General features: G+C 43.3%; 1 protein-coding gene and 2 pseudogenes across 1 annotated transcript; all 3 read right to left on the minus strand.

Annotated features, from left to right (window-relative positions):
* The window catches only part of LOC106592337 (replication protein A 70 kDa DNA-binding subunit-like), a 73197-nt pseudogene extending 66407 nt beyond the window's left edge, over nt 1-6790 (minus strand).
* A 2136-nt stretch (nt 6791-8926) lies between these two features.
* Nucleotides 8927-16670, minus strand: LOC123725206 (replication protein A 70 kDa DNA-binding subunit). Its single transcript, XM_045690179.1, has 5 exons — nt 16494-16670; nt 10769-10847; nt 10433-10541; nt 10089-10177; nt 8927-9387 (listed from the first exon to the last, which is right to left on the minus strand). Exons 1-5 carry the CDS (start codon nt 16524-16526, stop codon nt 9242-9244), a joined length of 456 nt encoding a protein of 151 aa, XP_045546135.1. The 5' UTR covers nt 16527-16670; the 3' UTR covers nt 8927-9241.
* A 4600-nt stretch (nt 16671-21270) lies between these two features.
* Nucleotides 21271-21831, minus strand: LOC123725112 (claudin-4-like; annotated as a pseudogene).
* Between the last annotated feature and the right edge of the window lie 391 nt (nt 21832-22222).

Below are 22222 nucleotides of genomic sequence, written 5' to 3' on the forward strand. Positions count from 1 at the left end.
GTGCGTTCATCTCTAGGAGACAGAACGCGTCTCCTTCCTGAGCGGTATGACGGCTGCATGGTCCCATGGTTTTTATACTTGCGTACTATTGTTTGTACAGATGAACATGGTACCTTCAGGCATTTGGAAATTGCTCCCAAGGATGAACCAGACTTGTGGAGGTCTACAATTTTTATTCTGAGGTCTTGGCTGATTTCTTTTGATTTTCCCATGATGTCAAGCAAGAGGTACTGATTTTGAAGGTAGTCCTTGAAATACATCCACAGGTACACCTCCAATTTACTCAAATTATGTCACTTAGCCTATCAGAAGCTTCTAAAGCCATGACATAATGTTCTGGAATTTCTAAGCTGTTTAAAGGCACAGTCAACTTCGTGTATGTAAACTTCTGACCCACTGGAATTGTGATACAGTGAATTATAAGTGAAATAATCTGTCTGTAAACAGTTGTTGGAAAAATTACTTAGGACATCTACTTTGTGCATGACACATCTGACTTGTCAAAACTATAGTTTGTTAACAAGAAATATATGGAGTGGTTGAAAAACGATTTTTAATGACTCCAACCTAAGTGTTTGTAAACTTCCGACTTCAACTGTATTACAGACTGGGTCAGAGAGAGTTTGAAATTGTCAGTGAAGACACTTGCCAGCTAGTTAGCGCATGCTCCAAGTACGTGTCCTGTTAATCTGTCTGGCTCTTGGCCTTGTGAATGATAACCGTTTTAAAGGTCTAACTCACATCAGATACATAGAGTGTGATCACACATTCGTCGCAAACAGCTGGTGCTTTCATGCATGGTTCAGTCTGATAGACTAGTGTAAAAGTGCAACTCGCGGCTGGGTTTCCCTTTGTATTGCAAGCCCTGCCACATCTGACGAGTGTCAGAGCCGGTGTAGTAGGATTTGATCTTAGTCCTGTATTGACGCTTTGCCAATTTGATGGTTCATCAAAGGGCGTAGTGGGATTTCTTATAAGCGACTGGTTAGTGTCATGTCCCATGAAAGTGGCAGCTCTAGCCTTTAGCTCAGTGCGGATGTTGCCTGTAATCCATGGCTTCTGGTTGGGATTTGTACGTACAGTCACTGTCGGGACAAAGTCGTTGATGCACTTATTACTGAAGCCGTTGACAGACATGGTAAACTCCTCAATGCCATTGGAGGAATCCCGGAACATATTCCAGTCTGTGGCAGAAAAACAGTCCTATAGTTTAGCATCCGCTTCTTCAGACCACTTCCGTACTGAGATTGTCACTGGTATTTCCTGTTTGAGTTTTTGCTTGTAAGCAGGAATCAGGAGGATAGAGTTATGGTCAGATTTACCAAATGGAGAGAGAGCTTTGTACGCATCTCTGTGTGTGGAGTAAAGGTGATTTGCACAGGTGACATGCTGCTAGAAATGAGGTAAAGCAGATTAGAGATTTCCTGCATTAAAAACACTGGCCACTTGTAGTGCCACCTTTGGGTGAGCATTTTCTTGTTTGCTTAAGGCCCTATAGAGCTGGTTGAGTGCAGTCTTAGTGTCAGCATCAGTTTGTGATGGTAAATAGATATCTACGAAACATATAGATGAAAACTGTCTTGGTAAATAGAATGGTCTACAGCTTTTCACAATGCATTCTAACTCAGGCAAGCAGAACCTTGAGACTTTCTCAATATTAGAGACTGCACACCAGCTGCTGTTCGAACACCACCCCCCTTGAGTTGACCCAATGCTGCCGTTCTGTACTTGCCGATGCCACTCAAGGACTTGTTCACACATTCTTGTTCTGAAGCAATTCCAGCATTGCTTTGGCTGTATGCTTGGGGTCATTGTCCTGTTGGAACGGAAATCTTAGCCCCAGTCTAAGTTAGTTTGCACTCTGAAGCAGGTTCTCATCACGGATTTGCTTGTTTTTGTCTCCATTAATTTTCCCCTTTTTGCCTTACCTGTCTCCCAGTCCCTGCCGCTGTAAAGCATCATCATACTGTAGCATGATGCTGCCACCACCAAGCTTCACGACAGGGATGGTGTTAGACGGGTAACAATATGTGCCCAATATGTGCATTCAGGCCAAAGAGTTACATTTTTGTCTCATCAAAAACGGTTATAATTATGTCTGTGAGTATAACAGAACTTATTTGGCAGGCAAAACCCTGAGGACAAACCATCCAGGAATTGTTGTTGTTGTTGAGGTGACAGTGTTTTCAATGTGTTTTCTATGTGGATCTAGATTTCTAAGGCACTTGCTTGCAGTTCCTATCACTTCCACTGGATTTCAACAGTCTTTAGAAATTGGTTGATGTTTTTCTTTTGAGTAATGAAGAAGTATTGCTGTTCAGAACGAGGGTCGAGTCTAGTGTACTGTTGTGGTTGGGACGCGCGACCTGAAAGCTCGCTCCACTTTGTTTTCGTCCTGTATTGAACACAGTTTATCCCGTCTTAAATTTGATCGATTATTTATGTTAAAAAATACCTAAAGTTGTATTAGGAAAGTTGTTTGAAATGTTTGGATCAAGATTACAGGTAACTTATTCGATATTTTGTAGTCATGTTGCACGAGTTGCAAACCGGTGTTTTTCTGAATAAAAAGCGCCAAATAAATGGACATTTTGGAGATGTAACGACGGAATTAATCGAACAAAAGGACCATTTATGATGTTTATGGGACATATTGGAGTGCCAACAGAAGAAGATCTTCAAAGGTAAGGCATGAATTATATAGTTATTTCTGAGTTTTGTGTCGCGCCTGGCGGGTTGAATTATGATGGCCAGTGCGTAAAGCGTTATCACGAGCCAGTGTGTAAAGCGTTAACACGGGGCAGTGTGTAAAGCGTTAACACGGGGCAGTGTGTAAAGCGTTAACACGGGCAGTGTGTAAAGCGTTATCACGAGCCAGTGTGTAAAGCGTTAACACGGGGCAGTGTGTAAAGCGTTAACACGGGGCAGTGTGTAAAGCGTTAACACGGGGCAGTGTGTAAAGCGTTAACACGGGGCAGTGTGTAAAGCGTTAACACGGGCCAGTGTGTAAAGCGTTAACACGGGCCAGTGTGTAAAGCGTTAACACGGGCCAGTGTGTAAAGTTGCATCCCAAATGGTACTCTATCCCCAGCATATAGTACCATACTATAGTACACAATCCTATGAGCCCTCGTCAAAAGTAGTGCCATTTGTGACGCAATCTATATAATGTATTGTACACGTCCTGCCCCAGTTTAGTTTAGTATGGAGGAAGAACTGTACAGAGAGAAGGGGGCAATTGTAAGGGATCAAAATATTCCATAGTTTGTTCCCCGAATTTAAGCTCCTGTTGTGAATCACAGCAAACAGTGTATCCTACTCTGTGTGTGTTAGTGTGTGTGTGTGTGTCTCTGTGTGTGTGTGTGTGTGTTAGTGTGTGTGTGTGTGTGTGTGTGTGTGTGTGTGTGTGTGTGTGTGTGTCCTGGGGGAAATCACAGGTAGAGCTGCTTTTTTCAGCAGATGGCTGACGATGGTGTAGTTAACATCAATATTCATACACACGGTATCCGGATAGAGGGAGAGAGAGATCAGTATGGGACGACCATATCAAGAAAATAATCTGAATATCAAGACAATAATTTCAGCGGTATTTCAAAATACCCCGGGATAAGGCATATATGGTATACCACCCAAACGTACACACACACACACACACACACACACACACACACACACATTAACACACACACATACATTAACACACACACATACACACACACACACCATCAGTTTTACAAACACTCACAAACGTGAATACACACACACTGTCATGCTTGCGAGCTTAACACTCACAAAGGAGAAACATACACCTATAGTAATTCTAGTCAAGGATGGCTCCCCCTGTTGGACTATAGTGTACATAGCGTACACTTTATAGTAACATGGACGTTCCGATTTTCTACTGTTCTCTCTTAGTATGCTTCCCCCTGATGGATTAAAAAGGAATGGACTGGTGTGAGGAAATTGGTAGGACCTCCCTCCAGCCATGCTAAAAGGAATGGACTGGTGTGAGGAATATGGTTGAACCTCCCTCCAGCCATGCTAAAAGGAATGGACTGGTGTGAGGAATATTATGTAGCCTCCCTCCAGCCATGCTAAAAGGAATAGACTGGTGTGAGGAAATTGGTAGAACCTCCCTCCAGCCATGCTAAAACGAATGGACTGGTGTGAGGAAATTGGTATAACCTCCCTCCAGCCATGCTAAAAGGAATGAACTGGTGTGAGGAAATTGGTGGAACCTCCCTCCAGCCATGCTTGCACCAATCCAATGTTTTTAAATGCATGAGGTGGAGTGAACAAGTGCATACTTCTGAGTGAAGGGTCAAGAATTGAAACGCAGCCCATGTCTATCAGAGGCCAAACTGGAGCTTTACCTATATATAGATGACGATCAGCTTTTAGTGCATTATCAATAACATGACCATGACGCTAACGTAGCCTACAATATCCTGGCACTCAGCGCTGGGCTGGTTGTGAGGGGAGGCAGTTTGAAGCAGGCAGCAGAAAATACATCCCAGTACATTGTGATGAAACTCACCGCCGGGCTGGTTGTGAGGGGAGGCAGTAGAAGCAGGCAGCAGAAAATACATCCCAGTACATTGTGATGAAACTCACCGCCGGGCTGGTTGTGAGGGGAGGCAGTAGAAGCAGCAGCAGGGTGACTCTGGGCAGAGAGCTGGTTCTGAAGGGTCCTTCCCTGGCCTGGAGAGGACACTACAGAGAACACAGGTAACAGGTTAAGACAGGTTAAGATAGGGACTGGTTTATAAGAGTGTGGACAGACCAAGCCGAAGTTGCAATAGTAAAATCTGTCTCAACACTGGTCCTACAAAGACAAGAAAGACAGGTACTATGTCTACACAGAGAGGTAAAGCTAAATGCCTTTTCTCACCAACTGCGTTGTGATCTTTTCATCTGAATTCACAAAAAAATACAGATTCCCATATTGACGCACTAAACCATTCAAACCAAATCCAATGCATTTTCCCCAGTCATTCTCACTGGCAATATGTTGTTCTAAGTGGCAAGAGAGGACGCAGTAATAGGATAGGCTATTCATCCAATAGGATGATTCATGAAAGGAGCTTGTGTACGTTTCATTTAGTTGCACCCCATTTAATGAGACAGGAAATGCAAAACTGGTACCTGCTCTTATTCCTCGATTACACATGCCGACCATCATGATGCTCGCTGCCTACAGTTTTCTTTCTATCTGACTTCAGAGATGCAGTCCAGACAGGCTAAGTCTATTTCAGGAACATTTCTGAATGGACATAGAGAATTAGCAAACTCATACACCTAATAGGACCCATCAATCAAAGCCACTTGCTGCTAATCTCACCCATAAACATAAGCAAATCACATTTCTCCTGTACCAAAACCATATTAAAAACCTTGCCTTAGCTTCAAATCCTTTCTGTAGGATATCAAAAACTAGTCTACATTGTATGATAATGCTAAATAAATATAGCCTATACCTATCATGTAAAATGAAGAGGAACGTTTTAAGGGAAGGTATACTGTAGAGACAGCTGTGATATAGACTATATGAAGATGAAATTAAAAATAGAAAGACATGCATGCAACCTATCCATAGTCTAATGACCAGCCTGTCCATAGCCTAATGACCAGCCTGTCCATAGCCTAATGACCAGCCTGTCCATAGCCTAATGACCAGCCTGTCCATAGTCTAATGACCAGCCTGTCCATAGCCTAATGATCAGCCTGTCCATAGTCTAATGATCAACCTATCCATAGTCTAATGACCAGCCTGTCCATAGTCTAATGACCAGCCTGTCCATAGCCTAATGATCAGCCTGTCCATAGTCTAATGACCAGCCTGTCCATAGTCTAATGACCAGCCTGTCCATAGCCTAATGATCAGCCTGTCCATAGCCTAATGATCGGCCTGTCCATAGCCTAATGACCAGCCTGTCCATAGCCTAATGACCAGCCTGTCCATAGCCTAATGATCAGCCTGTCCATAGCCTAATGACCAGCCTGTCCATAGCCTAATGACCAGCCTGTCCATAGCCTAATGATCAGCCTGTCCATAGTCTAATGACCAGCCTGTCCATAGTCTAATGATCAGCCTGTCCATAGTCTAATGATCAGCCTGTCCATAGCCTAATGATCAGCCTGTCCATAGTCTAATGATCAGCCTGTCCATAGTCTAATGATCAGCCTGTCCATAGTCTAATGATCAGCCTGTCCATAGTCTAATGATCAGCCTGTCCATAGTCTAATGATCAGCCTGTCCATAGTCTAATGATCAGCCTGTCCATAGTCTAATGATCAGCCTGTCCATAGCCTAATGACCAGCCTGTCCATAGCCTAATGATCAGCCTGTCCATAGTCTAATGACCAGCCTGTCCATAGTCTAATGATCAGCCTGTCCATAGTCTAATGATCAGCCTGTCCATAGTCTAATGACCAGCCTGTCCATAGCCTAATGATCAGCCTGTCCATAGTCTAATGATCAGCCTGTCCATAGCCTAATGATCAGCCTGTCCATAGTCTAATGACCAGCCTGTCCATAGCCTAATGATCAGCCTGTCCATAGTCTAATGACCAGCCTGTCCATAGCCTAATGATCAGCCTGTCCATAGTCTAATGATCAGCCTGTCCATAGTCTAATGACCAGCCTGTCCATAGCCTAATGATCAGCCTGTCCATAGCCTAATGATCAGCCTGTCCATAGTCTAATGATCAGCCTGTCCATAGTCTAATGATCAGCCTGTCCATAGCCTAATGATCAGCCTGTCCATAGTCTAATGCTCAACCTGTCCATAGTCTAATGATCAGCCTGTCCATAGTCTAATGATCAGCCTGTCCATAGTCTAATGATCAGCCTGTCCATAGCATAATGATCAGCCTGTCCATAGTCTAATGATCAGCCTGTCCATAGCATAATGATCAGCCTGTCCATAGTCTAATGATCAGCTGTTGATCAATGTTAATGAAGCAATGGGTGATTATGTTGACAATACATTTGAATCAAATCAAATCAAAGTTTATTTGTCACATGCGCCGAATACAGCAGGTGTAGACCTTACAGTGAAATGCTTACTTACCAATAGTGCAAAAAAGGTATTAGGTGAACATTAGGTAAGTAAAGAAATAAAAACACCAGTAAAAAGACAGTGAAAAATAACAGTAGCGAGGCTATAAAAGTAGTGAGGCTACATACAGACACCGGTTAGTCAGGCTGATTGAGGTAGTATGTACATGTAGATATGATTAAAGTGACTATGATTATATGATGAACAGAGAGTAGCAGTAGCGTAAAAGAGGGGTCGGTGATGGGGGTGGGGGGAGGAGGGGGGGGGCACAATGCAGATAGTCCGGGTAGCCATTTGATTACCTGTTCAGGAGTCTTATGGCTTGGGGGTAAAAACTGTTGAGAAGCCGCTTGCCATTCGGTAGTAGAGAGAACAGTCTATGACTGGGGTGGCTGGGGTCTTTGACAATTTTTAGGGCCTTCCTCTGACACCGCCTGGTGTAGAGGTCCTGGGTGGCAGGCAGCTTAGCCCCAGTGATGTACTGGGCCGTACGCACTACCCTCTGTAGTGCCTTGCGGTCGGAGGCCGAGCAATTGCCGTACCAGGCAGTGATGCAACCAGTCTGGATGCTCTCAATGTTGCAGCTGTAGAACCTTTTGAGGATCTCAGGACCCATGCAAAATCTTTTTAGCATCCTGAGGGGGGAATAGGCTTTGTCGTGCCCTCTTCACGACTGTCTTGGTGTGTTTGGACCATTTAGTTGAAGTAACTTGAAGCTCTCAACCTGCTCCACTACAGCCCCGTCGATGAGAATGGGGGCGTGCTCAGTCCTCCTTTTCCTGTAGTCCACGATCATCTCCTTAGTCTTGGTTACGTTGAGGGATAGGTTGTTATTCTGGCACCACCCGGCGAGGTCTCTGACCTCCTCGCTATAGGCTGTCTCGTCGATGTCGGTGATCAGGTCGACCACTGTTGTGTCGTCTGCAAACTTAATGATGGTGTTGGAGTCGTGCCTGGCCATGCAGTTGTGGGTGAACAAGGAGTACAGGAGGGGACTGAGCACACACCCCTGGGGGGCTCCAGAGTTGAGGATCAGCGTGGCGGATGTGTTCCTTCCTAGAATTAGATTGCTTTGTCTAAATCTGTGCAACCACTTATTGATAAGGGTAAACTCTGGCGGATATTTTGAGGTCTCTGTCATTTAGGGTTGGCTATAGCATACATAGTCACCTAGATTCACTTTAGCAGGCCTGTAATATATAGCTTAATACAGTGCCTACGAAAAGAATTCAGACCCCTTCCCATTTTCCACATTTTATTACGTTATATCCTTATTCTAAAATGGATTAAATACAAAAATGTCCTCATCAATCTACACACAATACCCCATAATGACAAATGGTATGGTAGAGTGGCCAGACAGAAGCCACTCCTCAGTAAAAGGCAGGTGACTGCCCACTTAGAATTTGTCAAAAGGCACCTAAAGGACTCTCAGAACATGAGAAACAAGATTCTCTGGTCTGATAAAACCAAGATTGAACTCCAAGTGTCACGTCTGGAGGAAACCTGGCACCATCCCTACAGTGAAATATGGAGGGGCATCATCATGCTGTGGGAATGTTTTTCAGCGGGAGGGACTGGGAGACTAGTCAGGATCGAGGGAAAAATGAACAGAGCAAAATACAGTGATCCTTGATGAAAACCTGCCCCAGAGCACTCAGGACCTCAGACTGGAGCGAAGGTTCACCCTCCAACATGACAACGACCCTAAGCACACAGCCAAGACAATGCAGGAGTTGCTTCGGGACAAGTCTCTGAATGTCCTTGAGCCAGAGCCCGGACTTGAACCCGATCAAACATCTCTGGAGAGAAACACACTGAATACTGTGCAGCAACACTCCTCATCCAACCTGACACATCTTGAGAGGATCTGCAGAGAAGAATGGGAGAAACTCCCCAAATACAGGTGTGCCAAGCCTGTAGCGTCATACCCAAGAAGACTCGAGGCTGTAATCGCTACCAAAGGTGCTTCAATAAAGTACTGAGTAAAGGGTCTGAATACTTACAGTATGTAAATGTGATACATCTAATTAACAGATTTTGCTTTGTCATTGTGTGTAGATTGATGAGGTTAAACGAGTAGCCTATACAATGAACATCAATATACACTGACTATACAAAACATTAAGAACACCTTCCTAACGATGAGGTGCACCCCCCCTTTTGCCCTCAGAACAGCCTCAATTCGTCAGGGCATGGACTCTACAAGGTGTCGAAAGCGTTCCACAGGGATGCTGGCCCATGTTGACTCCAGTGCTTCCCACAGTTGTGTCAAGTTGGCTGGATGTCCTATGGGTGGTGGACCATTCTTCATACACACGGGAAACTGTTGATCATGAAAAACCCAGCAGCATTGCAGTTCTTGACACAAACTGGTGCGCCTGGCACATACTATCATACCCCATTTAAAAGCACCTAAATATTTTGTCTTGCCCATTCAACCTCTGAAAGGCACACATACACATACACATACACAGTCTCAATTGTCTCAAGGCTTAAAAAACATTATTTAACCTGGATTCACATAGTCAGTCTATGTCATGGAAAGAGCAGGTGTTATTCATGTTTTGTATACTCAATGTAGTTTGAAACTTATTTCAAACCATTTTTAATAGGCATAGGCCTATTCGTGGAGAGAAGCATCGATCGATCCTCTTGCTTGCTAAGTGGCTATAAACTAGGCTACATTGTTTGCAATGAACTGGCGGGAGCGATGTGTAGCTGTTGTGTGATGTTGTGTGATGTGATCACATTGGCTAAATTGATACATTGCTGCACTGATGCACTGCAAATGTAAAAAAAAAAAAAAAAAACAGGCAGAAAGAAATTAACTAATTAATTAATTCATACAACAAACCAACACACCTGTCAGTGGAAGTGCCTTAGATAACCATTTGGTAGTATAAAATAACAAACATGTCCTGCAAACATTACTTGCAGGTATAATGCACTATGAAGCAGTTGTACTGTAATGCACTAGATTAATAACAGTAGCAGTTGGTGTTGTAGTTATTGTCATTGTCTTACCTTCCACATAGGGAGTGGGTGTTCCAATCTTCCCTCCCATCTCCTCTGCTGACTTCACCACCTCCATCTCCAATACTGTCACCCAACACCTGCAACACACACACACACACACACACATTAAAAACACAGACAGATCAGAAAGACAAGAGGAAAGAAGGAACGAGAAACAGAAACAGAGGGAGAGTGGGAGAAGAGAGAGCGAGAGAGTAAGAGAGCGAGACAGAGAGCGAGACAGAGAGCGAGACAGAGAGAGAGAGAGAGAGAGAGAGAGAGAGAGAGAGAGAGAGAGTGAAAGCGAGAGAGAGAGCGAAAGAGAGAGACAGAGATAAAGAGTCCAGGCGTACCTTCCATCATTCAGTATGTTGGTGACACTCCTCTTCAGTAGACAGACACAGTAGGGGAGCAGACAGTTCTCCTCAACCAGACGGTTCAACTGGGTAGCCTGCGTGAAGTCTACGCCACACACACACACACACACACACACACACACACACACACACACACACACAGAGTGGGCACAGACAGGTTAGGCTCAAAGGACCTGGTGTGCAGGTCATCACACATCATGAGCAAGAATGAACACTTACTTAGGTAATATTTTTAGCAATGTTAATATGGAATCATAGTGATTATATTATTACCAATACCGGTAATACCGTTAATAACATAATACTACTTACAGGACATGGTGTGCAGGCCATCACTCATCACGAGGCGGGTCAAGGGTGGATCAGAACCACTTATGAAAGAACTGACGTTCTGAGGAACAACAAGAGAGAAGGACAACCTGGTATCAGAGCATTTTGTATTATTATGTATGTAAATCTGAGACACCACATTAAGAATGATGTGTTACCTTTCTTATGGTATTAATTTGTGGATGTCCATCATCCATTTCAAATGATATGTTACGAATTGCAATTCGTACAATATGCTATGAATTATAGTTCATACATTATGATGAGAATTTGCAAAACATGCACTATGTTATGAATTTGCTAAACTTTTGCTGTGGCAAACGTTAGCTAGATGCCTAGGTTGCAAACGCTAATGTTAGCTAGCTGGCTAATGTTAGCTAGGCTCGGGATTAGGTATTACAGTTAAGGTTAGGGTTAAGGTTAGGAGTTAGGTTAAAGGGTTAAGGTTAGGGGAAGGGTTAGCTAACATGTTTAAGGTTAAGTAAGGTTAGCTAACATTCTAAGTAGTTGCAAAGTAGCTAAAAAGTAGGAAATAGTTGCAACGTTGGAAATTAGCTAAAATGCTAAAGTTGTCCATACTGAGATTCGTGTGTTTGCCTTAAGTAACCTTCTATCTTAAGTTACCATACCAAACGTAACATATCATATTCATTTAAGTGCCCCGATATACATTTACTATGTTACGTCTAGTCTATGAGACCAGGCTGAGAAGGAACATGGAGAACATTTGTACTTAAAAGCCCTAAAAAGGCACAGCTCCTAAAACTACAAAGAGGTACTTTGCTTTATGTTCTTTGTGTGTTTTCTGTTTAATGTCTGCTCAGCCCACATTGCACACGTTCTATATACAGTATGTAATGTATATAATAACTATGTATTCATCCTATGACTCTGCCATTCCATGGAATGCCCACAGCCTTCATATGACATGTCTGCTAAAATGTGTTTTCTGGTTCTTCAATGACAGACGGAACAGACAGTGTTAACTTTGATTCTATACAAGTAAAGACCAACAAAATCAAACGTATTACATGGAATGCGCACTGGCTTCATGATGGCAACAAACAAAAAAAGCATAAGGTTCTTAAACATTTAAAGAGATTTTCAACAGATGTGGTTTTCCTGCAAGGGTTACATTTAACAAAAGGAGACGTAATATATAAAGAGAAAACCGGTTGAAGAGGCCTATGCTGCCACCTACTGTAGTAACAGCAGAGGAGTAGACATGAATATGAATACCGCCTTTTCCCTTAGATCCCAGCACATGGACCAAGATACGCCTGCTCTTTTCAAATCTCACAGAGGGTGTTAATAACTTTTGTAATTACCCGGCCAATAATTCAGCCACCCAAACAAAACCCCTCCTAGCCCTCTGAGGTAAAGGGAAAAAGGTTATAAAACACAGTAGGCCAATGTAACTAAAACCTATTAAAACCTTCCCTAACCAGAAACCGTGGATTGATGGCAGCATTCGCACAAAACTGAAAGCACGTACCACCGCATTTAATCATGGCAAGGTGACTGGAAACATGACCGAATACAAACAGTGTAATTATTCCCTGCGTAAGGCACTCAAACAAGCAAAGCGTCAGTATAGAGACAAGTGAAGTCGCAAATCAATGGCTCAAACACGAGACGTATGTGTCAGGGTCTACAGACAATCACGGATTACAAAAAGAAAACCAGATCCGTCGCGGACATCGAGGGAGAACCCAGACAAATTAATCAACTTCTTTGCTCGCTTTGAGGACAATACAGTGCCACCGACACGGCCCGCTACCAAAGACTGTGGGCTCTCCTTCTCTGTGGCCGACGTGAGTAAAACACTTAAAGATGTTAACCCTCGCAAGGCTGCCGGCCCAGACGGCATTAGCCGCGTCCTCTGATCATGCGCAGACCAGCTGGCTGGTGTGTTTACGGACATATTCAATCAATCCCTACCCCAGTCTGCTGTCCCGATATGCTTCAAGATGGCCACCATTGTTCCTGTTCCCAAGAAAGCTAAGGTAACTGAACTAAATGACTCACTTCTGTCATCATGATATGCTTTGAGAGACTAGTCAAGGATCATATCACCTCCACTCTACCTGTTACCCTAGACCCACTCCAATTTGCTTACCGCCCCATAGGTCCACAGACGGTGCAAACGCCATCACACTGCACACTTCCCTATCCCATTTGGACAAGAGGAATACCTATGTAAGAATGCTGTTCATTGACTATAGCTCAGCATTCAACACCATAGTACCCGCCAAGTTCATCATTATGCTTGAGACCCTGGGTCTCGACCCCGCCCTGTGCAACTGGGTCCTGGACTTCCTGATGGGCCGCCCCCAGGTGGTGAAGGTAGGAAACAACATCTCCACTCTGCTGATCCTCAACACTGGGGGCCCACAACGGTGCGTTCTCAGCACTCTCCTGTACTCCCTGTTCACCCACGACTGCGTGGCCATGCACGCCTCCAACTCAATCATCATGTTTGCAGACGACACTACAGTGGTAGGCTTGATTACCAACAATGACCAACAATGACCAGACAGCCTACAGGGAGGAGGAGAGGGCCCTTGGAGTGTGGTGTCAGAAAAATAACCTCTCACTCAATGTTAGCAAAACAAAAGAGATGATCGTGGACTTCAGGAAACAGGGAGCACCCCCTATCTACATCGATGGGACAGCAGTGGAAAAGGTGGAACATTTGAAGTTCCTCTGTGTACATGTCACTGAAACTGAAATGGTCCACGCACACAGAAAGTGTGGTGAAGAAGGCGCAACAGCGCCTCTTCAACCTCAGGAGATTGACAAAATGTGACTTTTCACTGAAAACCATCACTAACTTTTACAGGTGCACAATAGAGAGCATCCTGTTTGGCTGTATCACCGCCTGGTACAGCAACTGCACCGCCCACAACCGCAGGGCTCTCCAGAGGGTGGTGCAGTCTGCACAACGCATCACCAGGGGCAAACTACCTGCCTTCCAGGACACCTACAACACCCGATGTCACAGGAAGGCAAAAAAGATCATCAAGGACAATAACCACCCGAGCCACTACCTGTTCACCCCGCTTCCATTCAGAAGGCGAGGTCAGTACAGGTGCATCAAAGCTGGGACAGAGAGATTGAAAAACAGCTTCTATCTCAAGGCCATCGGATTGTTAAATAGCCACCTCTAGCACAGAAAGGCGGCTGCCTACCTACAGACTTGATATCATTGGCCACTTTAATAAATGGAACAGTAGACACTTTAATAATGCCACTTTAAGAATGTTTACATATCTCGCATTACTCATCTCATATGTACAGTATATACTGTATACTGTATCCTTCACTATCTATTCTTTACTATCTATTGCATCTCAGCCACTCTGTCACTGCTCATCCATATATTTTATACTTATATATTCTCATCCCATTCCTTTACTAGATTTTGTGTATTAGGTTTTGAGGTGGAATTTGTTAGATATTAGGTTTAGTTGTGGAATTGTTAGATACTGCTGCACTGTCAGATCTAGAAGCATAAGCATTTCACTACACTCACAATAACATCTGCTAACCATGTGTATGTGACCAATAACATTTGATTTGATTTGATTAGCGACCTGATGGTCGTTAGCGAGTTGGGTACTACCAATGCATGTCCAGAGTGCATAAGAGGAGATTACCATGACTCAAAGGCCAACTTGGAATTTGACTGCAGTCATGACTCAGTACTGTGGCGGTAATACGGTTATATATAACTGTGTATGTGATGTGTCAAGGAATGGGAAGATGACATTTGTGTATGGAAAGTTACTGTGAGAGAAAAGGGGAACAGAATGTCCTGAGTTGAGTAAGATGGCCAGTCATAACCGCTTGAAGTTTAACTGCTACCAGACCACTCTGACAACAATGCCACATTATCAGTTTAGAGAAACGGATGTTCCGAGAACATTTACATTTTAGTTCTTATCCAGAGCGACTTAAAGTAGTGAACGCATACATTTCATGCATTTTTTATTTAATTCATTTATTTATGTGTACTGGCCCCCCATGGGAATCGAACCCACAACCCTGGCGTGGCACACAACATGCTGGTGTTGCAAACACCATGCTCTACCAACTGAGCCACAGGGAACTACTGAGCCACAGTAGTCACACCCTTAAAACTTCTTTGCGATCAGTGTCCTTTCCATGGGACAGCTGAGCTAACGTAGGCTAATGCGATTAGCATGAGGTTGTAAGTAACAAGAACATTTCCAAGGACATATACATATCAGATATTGGCAGAAAGCTTAAATTCTTGTTAATCTAACTGCACTGTCCAATCTACAGTAGCTATTACAGTGAAAGAATACCATGCTATTGTTTGAGGAGAGTGCACAATTTTGAACATTAAACGTTATTAATAAACAAATTAGGGACATTTGGGCAGTCTTGATACAACATTTTGAACAGAAATTGAATGGTTCATTGGATCAGTCTTAAACGTTGCACATACACTGCTGCCATCTAGTGGCCAAAATCTAAATTGCACCTGGGCTGGAATAATACATTATGGTCTTTCTCTTGCATTTCAAAGATATATACAAAATAAATACAAAAGAACGGTTGGTTTTTCCTTTGTATTATCTTATACCAGATCTATTGTGTTATACTCTCCTACATTCCTTTCCACAGACTGTCCAGGAGTTGGCGGATGCTTTAGTCCAGGTCTGGGAGGAGATCCCTCAGGAGACCATCCGCCACCTCATCAGGAGCATGCCCAGGCGTTGTAGGGAGGTCATACAGGCACGTGGAGGCCACACACACTACTGAGCCTCATTTTGACTTGTTTTAAGGACATTACATCAAAGTTGGATCAGCCTGTAGTGTGGTTTTCCACTTTAATTTTGAGTGTGACTCCAAATCCAGACCTCCATGGGTTGATAAATTGGATTTCCATTGATTATTTTTGTGTGATTTTGTTGTCAGCACATTCAACTATGTAAAGAAAAAAGTATTTAATAAGATTATTTATTTCATTCAGATCTAGGATGTGTTGTTTAAGTGTTCCCTTTATTTTTTTGAGCAGTATATTTACAGCTTCTTAGACTTTATTTAAATGCGAATGACGGATCTATAACACACATTTGTCAGGTGCCAAAAAATTTAGCTTTAAGAGCAAGCATATTATTGAGGTTGTAATATTGTAGAGAACAATCGAATGATTCGTTGTATGTCAATCAAATAATGGCATAGGCTAAAGAAAACCAGGTTTAGGCATTCATTTAATAACACCAGCTTTAATGTACTCGTATTTCACTACATTCTACAGCAGTGAGCCCTATACCATGTATGAATACCCATTATAAACTAGGGGGTTTGAGCCCTGAATTCTGATTGTCTGACCGCTGTGGTATATCAGACCACGGGTATGACAAAACTTTTATTTTTACTGCTCGATTTACAGTGGTAACCTATTTAGAATAGCAAAATGGCGCCTCTGGGGTTTGTGGTAAATGGCCAATATACCACGACTAAGGGCTGTATCCAGACAGTCCGCTGTGCATGCTGCATAAGAACAGCCCTTAGCCGTGGAATATTGGCCATCTACCACACTTCCTCGTGCCTTATTGCTTAAATATCCCACTGTTGGCACTGCAGATTTCAAACAATTGCTATTACATGAAGTTAGCTTGCAACTACAAACAACACAGTGAGTGATAAGTATTATTTCTATGTTGTAACTTGCCTCAATTGCACCGTCTGTGAGATTTAATGTCATTTTTCAGTGGAAGTCTTGTCCGATTTAAAAGCAACGTTATATTGCTCCTTTTTGCCTTACGTGTTACCGCGTGGCCTTTCCCTTGTAGAACCTGCGACAGAGAGAGGTCTTTCAATTTCGATGATGACGTCACATCGCCTTTTCCGGATTCTTCTTAGCCAATCATACATTAGTCGGCCGGAGCCACCGCCCCTGTGTGTGTTCTCCATACCTCCCACTCATATCTCCATCTCTCTCTTCCTCCTTCGCTCACTCTGTCTGTTTCTCTACCCTCTCTCTCTCCTGTAGGGTGTTCGTCATGTCTCCCTGACATCAGAACAGGTCTCTCTGTGCCATGCCAACTGTGGAACATGGTCAAAGAGTATAACTCAATAGTCTAGATCTTTTGTCCAGTTCTTTCAGAACATCATATTATGGCTATTTAACCTGTTAGGGCTAGGGGGCAGTATTGACACGGCTGGATAAAAAACGTACCCGATTTAATCTGGTTACTACTCCTGCCCAGTAACTAGAATATGCATATAATAATTGGCTTTGGATAGAAAACACCCTAAAGTTTCTAAAACTGTTTGAATGGTGTCTGTGAGTATAACAGAACTCATATGGCAGGCCAAAACCTGAGAAGATTTCAAGCAGGAAGTGGCCTGTCTGAGAAGTAGTGTTTCATCTTGGCTCTTTTTATTGAAGACTCAGGATCTGTGCAATAACGTGACACTTCCTACGGCTTCCATAGGGTCTCAGAGCCCGGGAAAAAGCTGAACGATATCGAGGCAGGCTCTGGCTGAAACACTTTATCGCTTTTGGCAAGTGGCCACTCAGAGTACTATGGGCTTAGGCGCGTGCCCGCTTCGACCGAATCCTTTCTTTTCCTTTGTCTGTTTACCTAAACGCAGATTCCCGGTCGGAATATTATCGCTTTTTTATGAGAAAAATGGCATAAAAATTGATTTTAAACAGCGGTTGACATGCTTCGAAGTACGGTAATGGAATATTTCGATTTTTTTTGTCACGAATTGCGCCATGCTCGCCACCCTTATTTACTCTTTAGGATAGTGTCTTGAACGCACAAACAAAACGCCGCTGTTTGGATATAACGATGGATTATTTTGGACCAAACCAACATTTGTTATTGAAGTATAAGTCCTGGGAGTGCATTCTGACGAAGACAACAAAGGTAATAACATTTTTCTTATAGTAAATCTGACTTTGATGAGTGCTAAACTTGCTGGGTGTCTAAATAGCTAGCCCTGTGATGCCGGGCTATCTACTGAGAATATTGCAAAATGTGCTTTCACCGAAAAGCTATTTTAAAATCGGACATATCGAGTGCATAGACGAGTTCTGTATCTATAATTCTTAAAATAATTGTCATGCTTTTTGTGAACGTTTACCGTGAGTAATTTAGTAAATTCACCGGCAGTGTTCGGTGGGAATGCTAGTCACATGCTAGTCACATGCTAATGTAAAAAGCTGGTTTTTGATATAAATATGAACTTGATTGAACAAAACATGCATGTATTGTATAACATAATGTCCTAGGGTTGTCATCTGATGAAGATCATCAAAGGTTAGTGCTACATTTAGCTGTGGTTTGGGTTTATGTGACATTATATGCTAGCTTGAAAAATGGGTGTCTGATTATTTCTGGCTGGGTACTCTGCTGACATAATCTAATATTTTGCTTTCGTTGTAAAGCCTTTTTGAAATCGGACAGTGTGGTTAGATTAACGAGAGTCTTATCTTTAAAATGGTGTAAAATAGTCATATTTTTGAAAAATTGAAGTAATAGCATATCTAAGGTATTTGAATAACGCGCCACAGGATTCAACTGGCTGTTGAGTAGGTGGGAAGCAAGCGTCCCACCTAGCCCATAGAGGTTAAATCAAATCAAATTTTATTTGTTGCATGCTTACTTACAAGCCCTTAACCAACAATGCAGTTAATAAAAATAAGCATCTAGGCGTTCCGCTAGCGGAACCCCGTTCCGCCAGCGGAACACCTAGCCAACAGCCAATGGGGTCACATGGCGCGAAATACAAAAACCTAAGAAATGCAATGATTTCAATTTTTCAAACATAGGACTATTTTACACCATTTTAAAGATAAGGTTTTTTCCAACCTTGTAGGAAAAAACACAATTCATGTCCATTAAAAACTCTATTTTCCCTAACCATAAACCTAACCCGAAAACCTAACCTTAACCCTAACTCCTAACCCTAGCTCCTAACCCTACATCTAACAATAACTCTAGCCTTAACCCTAAACCCTATAGAAATAGCATGTGACATCATGGTGACAAACAAAATGGCCCCAGTTGGTACATTTTTTGGTTTGTTTACTATGCTTGTGGGGATTTACAGTTAAACACACACACACACACACACACACACACACACACACACACACACACACACACACACACACACACACACACACACACACACACAGGAGATGGACAGATAAACAGTGTAATGTCATTCAAACGTGTGTGTGTGTGTGTGTGTGTGTGTGTGTGTGTGTGTGTGTGTGTGTGTGTGTGTGTGTGTGTGTGTGTGTGTGTGTGTCATTTAGAGTGGCGCCGGAGATTGATGGCTGCAGTTTTACATTCCCCTAACCAATTGTGCTAAAGTGTGTGTTTTTTCGCGTTATTTGGTACTTATTTTGTACATAATGTTTCTGCCACCGTCTCAAATGACCGAAATGAGCTTCTAGATATCAGGACAGCGATTACTCACCTCGTACTAGACGAAGAATTTTTCTTTAACGAGTCGGACACGAAGGATTTACTTCAGATGCCCGACAAGGCCCTCATCCCTGTCATTCGCAGAAGAAAGAGACGGAGATATCGGGGATGTAGGTCGGGGTGCCTTGTAAGGATCCGACGGCGAGTGGGGGATCTGCCATCGGTCCGATTCGCCAACGTACAATCATTGGATAATAAAATAGACGAACTACAAGTGCGTATATCCTACAAATGGGACATTAAAAACTGTAATATCTTACGTTTCATCGAGTCATGGCTGAACGACGACATGAATAACATACAGCTGGCGGGTTTCACACTTTTTCGGCAGGATAGAACAGCTGCCTCTGGTAATACGTGGTGGCGGGCTATGTATATTTGTAAACAACAACTGGTGCACGAAATCTAAGGAAGTCTCCAGGTTTTGCTCGCCTGAGGTGGAGCATCTCATGATAAAATGTAGACCACACTATTTACCAAGAGAGTTTTCATCTATATTATACGTAGCTGTCTATTTACCACCACAAACCGATGCTGGCACTAGGCCATCACTCAATGAGCTGTATACGGCTGTAAGCAAACAGGAAAAATCTCATCCAGAGGCAGCGCTCCTAGTGGCCAGGGACTTTAGTGCAGGGAAACTTATATTCTTTATACATCATTTCTACCAGCATGTCAAAGGTGCAACGAGAGGGGGAAAAATCAAATCAAATTTCAAATCAAATGTATTTATATAGCCCTTCTTACATCAGCTGATATCTCAAAGTGCTGTACAGAAACCCAGCCTAAAACGCCAAACAGCAAGCAATGCAGGTGTAGAAGCATTCCATGTGCATCACTCAGCTAAGGACCCTGGGACTATACACCTCCCTCTGCAACTGCATCCTGGACTTCCTGATGGGCCGCCCCCAGGTGGTAAGGGTAGGTAACAACACATCCTCCATGCTGATCCTCAACACGGGGGCCCCCCAGGGGTGCGTGCTCAGTCCCCTCCTGTACTCCCTGTTCGCTCATGACAGCATGGCCAGGCATGACTCCAACACCATCATTAAGTTTGCCTATGACACAACAGTGGTAGGCCTGATAACTGACAATGATGAGACAGCCTACAGGGAGGAGGTCAGAGACCTAGCCGTGTGGTGTCAGGACAACAACCTCTTCCGCAACGTAATCAAGACAAAGGAGATGATTGTGGACTACAGGAAAATTATAATTTCTTTGTCAGTGGGCAAACGTACGAAATCAGCAGGGGATCAAATACTTTTTTCCCTCACTGTATATAGTGATATATATATATATATATTAGGGTTATATATATATATTAATTAACAAAACTAACACCACCCGAGTGGTGCAGCGGTCGGTCTATGGTGCTGCATTTCAGTGCTTGAGGCGTCACTACAGACACCCTGGTTCGAATCCAGGCTGTATCACAACCAGCCGTGATTTGGAGTCCTATAGGGCGGCGCACAATTGGCCCAGCGTTGTCCGGGTTTGGCCGGTGTAGGCCGTCACTGTAAATAAGAATTTGTTCTTAACTTGCCTAGTTAAAAAAAGGTTAAATAACAGAAAGAATTTCAATATCAACCCTCACAAAAAAAATCTGTTCCAGTTTTCATTGTGAATATCTGAGTCTTCCCCTTTAAATTACCATAGAAACGGCCCCTCTCACCATTGATTCTGCGGAATAGAAGGCCAAAGATCTGAAGATGAAAATGATGAGGGTATCAAGTAGATTTTGATTGGTCCGAAGCGCAAAAACGCCTACTAATGTTACCACCTCCCAACGCAGAAATATTAAAGTTACAGTGTAAACTTTGGGTCCCAACGGTTGATAAGCTGCCACCTTCTGCCACTTTCCATTTACCATCACTCGGTCCCAATCTTCTGGGAGATACAGTGTCAAGTGTTTACTAGCTGTCAGAAACTGTGGAAAGTAAAGTTCTAGAACAGCAGATAGAAAGTGGTGAGCTGGTAGATACCAGCCAGGATAAAGAATGTTCAACTGATAAACTTGACTTTGACCCTGGTCCTGTTACGCTTGTTGCAGTTACAGCACTTGGTCCCAAAGATGGACCCCATCACTCCCAGAGTTCCCAGGATGGAGGTGATCATCATCAGAGCCCATATGACCCCACTGGTGGGTCCATAAGAAACTATTATACAGACAACACAGGGCACTAGGGAGACTATCCATCCAAAGGCTCCCAGAAACATGACTCAATCTCACTAGGTAGGCAGGAGCTGCACAGTATGACCCCCATAACCAGGAGCAGGGCCGCTGCCTCCCAGCAGAGGTAGAGTGAGACCCCCAACTCCCCCAAATGGTGCTGGCCGTCCAGGAGACAGGAACGAGCACCAGGATTACAGCCAGGATGAAGATCATTCTGGAAATGGCCATTACTTTGGCCTGGACTTTTTGTTATTGATGTAGTTGGTGCACTTGGCCTTGACTATGGAGACTCCCAGAACCCAGAAGATGATGGTGATGATGGCCATGGCTCTGACGGCCTGCAGGTTCTGGGGTAAGGCCAGCATGGAGTCGTAGACCTTACACTGCATCAGGTCCCAGGTCAGGTCCCTGGTCCAAGTTTACATGAGAGGTGACAATGTTGTATTCGTCACATGTGACAAATGACATTTTAATTGATTTGAAGGTAGCCAGTCTGCACACTGGCTCAAATAAATTCCATCACTAGTATCTTACATGATCTTATGTTAACATAGCCCAGTGCTTTTTAATATAAATGCACAGAACTGCTTCATAGTCTTCAAAAAGTTTCAGGGAATCTTGTGCAATATTGCCATGTTTCTAACTTCTGCAAGGGAGACCACTTATTTGTTCAGATGTGGGGCGATATGTGGTTGACACACACTTGACGGAGATACTAGTGACATTCAGTTAGATTGAAACTACGTGCTGAAAAACACTTGAGGGTGAAATAAATACATT

Source organism: Salmo salar, chromosome ssa11, assembly GCF_905237065.1.
Source record: "Salmo salar chromosome ssa11, Ssal_v3.1, whole genome shotgun sequence".
NCBI lineage: Eukaryota > Metazoa > Chordata > Actinopteri > Salmoniformes > Salmonidae > Salmo > Salmo salar.

What these genes read in the sequence shown, in the direction of transcription:
- LOC123725206 (XM_045690179.1), bottom strand. Translation starts at nt 16,526, where the DNA reads ATGACATTAAATCTCACAGACGGTGCAATTGAG. An exon ending in TCACAGACGGTGCAATTGAG is followed by an intron (nt 10,848 to 16,493) that starts GCAAGTTACAAC and finishes GTTGTTCCTCAG; the next exon opens with AACGTCAGTTCTTTCATAAG. An exon ending in TGGCCTGCACACCATGTCCT is followed by an intron (nt 10,542 to 10,768) that starts GTAAGTAGTATT and finishes TGTGTGGCGTAG; the next exon opens with ACTTCACGCAGGCTACCCAG.